We start from the raw sequence: 5,969 nt of genomic DNA on the forward strand, positions 1-5,969 counted from the left end.
AATGCAAGTACTTTAGATTTTCTTGAGTCTGTTTTGGTGCATGTAATAGTCCTAAGTTTTCCACCTTCCCGGAAGGAATATTCAAGACAATTTGCTCCTTGCACATGAACTTATGAGAGGATATAATAGAAATCATGGAACAAAGAGATGTGCCATTAAGCTGGACATAAAGAAAGCTTATGACTCAGTTAACTGGAAGACTTTGGAGTTGGTTTTACAAAGATTCGGATTTCCTCTTGTATTCATTAATTGGTTGAAGATGTGCTATTCCTCTCCTTCTTACTCTTTACTGATTAATGGATCCTCTGAAGGTTTTTTTTTGCGGTAAAAGGGGCTTCGTCAAGGTGATCCAGTATCCCCTTTCTTGTTTGTGTTGGTGATGGAGGTGTTAAGTGGCTTGCTTCAGAAGGGGTTGGTTACAAAGTCTTTATCTGCCCACTCAAAATGCAAGAAACTTGGTCTTACTTACTTGAGCTTTGCAGATGATGTGATTGTTTACTGTAAAGGTGAGTTAGCTTCGGTGGAAGCTATTAAAGACATCCTTGATTCTTTTGCTCGAGCAACAGGACTTCATCTAAGTAACTCTAAAACAACTCTACTCTCTAGTAGTATGAGTTATATAGAGAGTAATGAGCTCGCTGCAATCATGGATGTGGCATTGGCTATCCCTCCAGTTACATATTTGGGGCTCCCTCTTACCTCTTCTACATTGGGGGTTAAATAATGCCTTCCGTTGATTGAAAGAATGACTAGTAAAATAGAAGACTGGAAAAACAGATGTTTGTCAAAGGCAGGAAGACTAGAACTTATCAAATCTGTTCTTACTTCTTTCCAAGTGTATTGGGCGCGGTCTTTTGCCCTTCCTAAACAGGTCCTCGATAAGGTAGCTAAGATTTGTAATAGGTTCTTATGGGCGGGACCAGACATGAAACGCAAAATGCACCATGCGAGTCATGATGTCCTGAGGTACTCTAAAGAACAAGGTGGGTTAGGTATTGTTGACCCGAGAACATGGAACTTTGCTTCTTATTGTGGATTGATTTATAGAATTACTGCAAAGGACCAATCTATTTGGGTGGAGTGGACATAGAAGCAGCAGATAAAGGACAAATTCTTCTAGACAATGAAAGTGCCAAGTGACTGTTCATGGGTGTGGAGGGGTATCTTGCAACATAGAGAAACAACTAGAAAATATATCAAGTATGTTATAGCTATTGGAGAGGATACCTGGTTCTGGCATGATCCGTGGCTAACAGAGGTACCTTTGTGGCTTCAACCTTCTGTTAGAAATCTCTTTGACTTTCCAATTGATACAAAGGTTAGTCATGTAATCTCTGAGGGGAGGTGGAATGATAGAATCAGAAACATAGAGGATGAGGATTTGAGAAAGAAGATACTACAAGTCCAAATCAATAACTTTGTTGAAAGGGATAGAGTAGTTTGGACCCCCTCAATCACAGGAGCCTATACATCCAAGTCTCAAGTACATGTCTCTCTCGAAAAGATTAGGGAGGAGGTTAAATGGTACAAGATTGTTTGGGGGAAGTTGGTGGTTCCTAAACACTCTTTTACTATGTGGCAATTATTTGTGGGTTCCCTACCAACTCAGGATAGATTAATAAAGAAGAAGGTGTTGAGCCATTCGAGTTGTTGCCTTTGTGACTGCTCAGCTGAATATTCTAAACACCTCTATTTTGATTGCCTGTTTTCTAAGGAGGTGTGGAGTAAGGTTAAGAAAGTAATAGGAATGGGTGGTTGTGTTAATGACTCGACCACTGAATGGTATGGTATCTTCCGGAAATGCAGGATGAACACCACAAAGAGTGAAGTGTGGAGAACTTTTGTGGCAGCTACAATACATGAGATCTGGGCAGAAAGAGGAAGGCGGAGAATAATCAGATGAAGTATACAGCTCAGGAACTTTGTAACAAGATTGTTAATGATATGCAGCTGTATCTTCAAAGGAGGTTAGTAGAGGTTGAAGACTATTGAATTGAGAGTTCAGATGTCAAGGTTGAACATTGAAGTGAGATTCCAGTCTAAGCATGCTACATGGATCAATCCAGCAGAAGACGTGATTATGTTGAACACTGATGGCGCAGTAGGTGAGTACAATGGCTTTGGGGGTGGTTCAGGAATTGGCAAGGTAATGTAGAAATGGCGTTTACTGGTTCATCCCCGAGTAAATCTTTCCATCTGCCACCATTAGATAGAAGAGCTACAGCTCTGGTAGAGATGGATAGGGTGGGAACCATGTACTTGAGAAGGTAATCAATACAGGTTGAGGTCTGCCAAAACCTCTAACTTCTTCAAAAAAAAAAAAAGTTTTCCACCGTAAGACTCTAGCTCTGTAACACATATAGGGAGAGGAGTAGCTATCCAGCTATCAGGTGGACACTGACGTGGTCAAAGCGTAAGCAAGTCTCTGTAAAGGTCATTGGAGGCGATTTATTAGCTTAGGCTACTAAAGTGGCAAGGACTTGTGTCAGGCCAGTTTTATTCTTTAATACGTTGTTGCTTGGATTGTAGAAACAACTCTGTGTACACAAATGTGTTTTATTTTATGGTCATTAGTTCATTACTAATTTGTAGTCTCCATAGAATTTCTGTTCAACTAAATTCTAAAACTGAAACAAAACCAATATTTGTCTAAGGCCTCTCTAAATGGAAATTTGTATATAAAAAAGCCTGCTTAATTTGTTTAGTATCACCCTCAATTTCCTACCTAATATAGTTGAATTTCTGATTCGGATTGTTTCTATTTCATTAGAGATTTTAATGAATATTCATACCTATCATTTGTATAAATATAGATAAGGGGGCGCACACAGACGATGAACTCTCTAGTCTTTTTCTCCGATCTTTCTCATTTGCAATTTCAATTTCATAGAGGATAATGTATGCATGTTTCTGACACTTGTTGAAATCTGTATCTAATGCTTCATTGCTTCAACCTATTGTAATATGTGTTCACTTTCTTTTGTTTCCTCAGGAAGAAGATGGAGCTTTTAGGGGACACAAAAACAAGAGAGGGGGCGGAGCTTAATAACAAGGTTACTAGGATGAATCTCCCAGACCATCTTTTAACTCTGATCGCAGAGAAGATTGTTGACATAGAAGACTATATTCGATTTGGTGCTGTTTGTCCCTCTTGGCGATCTGTTTATATCGAAAACAAATCAAAGCATAATCTACTACCTTTACTCTTGATTCCTACTGATCCTACACCTGATTGCCCAACACCAAGTTTCTTTAGTCTGTCCACACAAAAAGTGTGCAGTAATTTGAAGTTAGACGTTCAAGATGACTTTTACTTTAACGATTCCACCAAAGGATGGCTGGTGGCAGTGGACGAGGTTAATGAATTGAACAACGATTATACACAGCGTGCAGATACCTATACATTATTTCTTTTCAATCCCTTCTTATCAGTCAACAGCAAAATCGAGCTTCCAACTTTAACATCTGTTGAAGATGTCCCAAGTGAAATTGAATTTTTTCCTGCCTTCGACGTGCCCAAGTTAGTTTTGTCTGCAAATCCAATATCGAACCACAATTATGCGGTTATGGCAATCTACAGGGACCGTAGCAGATTGGCCTTCTTCAAGCCTGGTGACAACTCTTGGACTGACTTAGATTCCAAATATGAAGGCATTATGGATACTATTTTCTATAACGAACAATTTTATGTCGTCAATAACGTGGGAGAAATTTTTGCTTTCAACTTAAATCATCTCCCTTGTCCAAAGGTGTCAATCATCTCACGTGCACCAACACCACTACCACAAGTACCACCATCTGAACATTCCTCTAAAAGGAGGTATATTGCTGAATTGTCTGGTGACTTGTTGCAAATTATAAGGCATATGGACTACAAAAAGACAGATGAACACAGAACTTCCGGATTTACAGTCTTTAAACTTGATACTTTTCGAGATGAGTGGGTTGAAACAAAGAGCTTAGACGGACATATGTTGTTTCTGGGTACCAACTGCTCCGTGTTTCTACCTGCTTCTCACTTTCCTCAATGCAAACCAAATTGTATCTACTTTAGCGACGATAACCGTATATATGATGTGGGACCAAGTGATATGGGAGTCTTCAACTTAAAAGATGAGAAAATTGAACCCCATGGCAACCAAATAAGTCCTAAGCAGGAGGCTCCACGCGCCATTTGGATCGTGCCATCACTGTAGTCTACTGTCAGGGAATCATGCATCTTTTGTTTTCTGGGAAGTCTTTTGGCTGATAAAAACTCAGAAGTGTACTTTTATTTTTATGTCATTTCATTTAATTTAAATTTATTTATTTTTTTTAAAAAAGGTTAATGGGGTTGGCAGTACCCTGTTAATATTCCAAGATGATATGTCCTACTTTATCCTCCTCAATATATTTTTATCTGCCTAGCCAGATCGAGGAGGCACAAAGAAGTTAGAGGAGTACTCATTACAAGTGGGTAGCAATGCTAAGCGATCTGTACACCTATTCGATCGATGCCCCATATACATGCTTAACACTTATACTACTTAACAAAGCTCATAGCCAGATGCCTGCTGTTAGCTACTATATTGGCATACAATATACCAGAGAGGTTTTTCTATGTCCTTCATTATTGCCATTATCCAGCTCATCGAGTCAGGTTCTACTAGCTTCCACATATCATGAGTGACCTTCAGGGATGCGCGCAACTTAACAAGCCTGCTTTTATTCCTTTGAATTCTGATCTTGTAACATGATTGATTTATGTTGTGAACTTGTGATGAGTACTTCTCCTTCAGCATCTCTGATCAGTCCCCATATCCCCACTTTCCATCTTGTACTGAGCCATCTGCATTAGTTGAACACTTCCATGTACTGGTGGTACCCAATTGCATTCAGTAGCTTTTTTATGCACTAGAGCGACCTCTATTTCCAATGAGTCCGGCAGTAATTTCATTTTGAGAACTTCATACTAGAGAATCTAGCTTGCATGTGATATTTTGTCCCGTTGATTAACTTGCTTACTTGCTTCTGACCACTTCCCAAATTTGTGATTTTGTAGAATCTCCTGTTGTTCCTCTTAGCCCACACGACTGATGATGGCTGCACAGATGAAGATTTTATATATCTCTATTTCTGGTGTTTTGTTCCTACAAAGTCTAAAGACTTCCCACCATTAATTCTGTGTTGCCATATCAATCCCTAGTAACTGTTTCACAGATGTCCATATCTTCTTTGTGTAATCACATTAAAAAAAAAATAGGTGTTTTGAATTTTCTTTTTTTGCATGTGTATGGCAAAGACAACAGTCAGATTCAGTGAGCACTCACCTTCCTTTGGACCAATCTTTTTGTGTAGGAAGTGATCCAGAAAACAGCGTCCATGCAGAAAATGCATGTTTAGGAATTACCCCACACCAGAGTAGCCCATTTGATATGCTTCTTCTTCCACTACAACAAATATGAGCTTTTGTAACATGCTTTTTGCAACATTTTGGCCATTTTGATTAAATTTCTGTGGTCTGATTAAATTTTGGTGGTTTTGTTGTTTTGATTCATAGTGATTTGATGTTTGATATGATTGAATTGATTCATGGTGATTTGATGTTTTGATGTTTGATATGATTGAATTGGTTCGTCTCTGCTGTTTTATATTGGTTGTATGGCTTTCTACTACATGCAAGTAGGTTGCTTAAATCTTGCTTGACTTGTCATGGATAAGGTGTGGATGCAGCATGACAGGCTTACGAAAGAATATCGGGTTCGATGAGTTTATTGCTTTAGCTAAGAAAAATGCTTTGGATAGGTTAGATATTTCTTCAAAGAAAAAGAAAAATGTAGAAGTCTGTATACGAATAAGATGCCCATACAAATGTTGCAAGAACTTGAGAACTCATTCTTGTGGAGATGTTAAGGATCATTTGATCATAAGTGGGATGGATACGATGGGCAACTTACCAAACCGGACCCGATTCCTAAATTGGTTCAGAA

General features: G+C 38.8%; 3 protein-coding genes across 3 annotated transcripts; all 3 read left to right on the top strand.

The window, feature by feature from the left end:
• Positions 1–379: 379 nt before the first annotated feature.
• Positions 380–724, top strand: LOC147503860 (uncharacterized). Its single transcript, XM_086604985.1, has one exon. It carries the CDS (start codon positions 380–382, stop codon positions 722–724), a length of 345 nt encoding a protein of 114 aa, XP_086461111.1.
• Positions 725–1,123: 399 nt separating this feature from the next.
• LOC147503861 (uncharacterized) lies at positions 1,124–1,903 on the top strand. The gene has a single exon (XM_086604987.1). The coding sequence runs from the start codon at positions 1,124–1,126 to the stop codon at positions 1,901–1,903; it is 780 nt and encodes a 259-aa protein (XP_086461113.1).
• Positions 1,904–2,157: 254 nt separating this feature from the next.
• LOC147503862 (putative F-box protein At5g55150) lies at positions 2,158–4,196 on the top strand. Its single transcript, XM_086604988.1, has 2 exons — positions 2,158–2,267; positions 2,993–4,196. The coding sequence occupies exons 1-2, from the start codon at positions 2,158–2,160 to the stop codon at positions 4,194–4,196; spliced, it is 1,314 nt and encodes a 437-aa protein (XP_086461114.1).
• The last annotated feature ends 1,773 nt before the right edge of the window (positions 4,197–5,969 follow it).

Source organism: Coptis chinensis, chromosome 4 (genome assembly GCF_015680905.1).
Source record: "Coptis chinensis isolate HL-2020 chromosome 4, ASM1568090v1, whole genome shotgun sequence".
In the NCBI taxonomy this organism is placed as follows: domain Eukaryota; kingdom Viridiplantae; phylum Streptophyta; class Magnoliopsida; order Ranunculales; family Ranunculaceae; genus Coptis; species Coptis chinensis.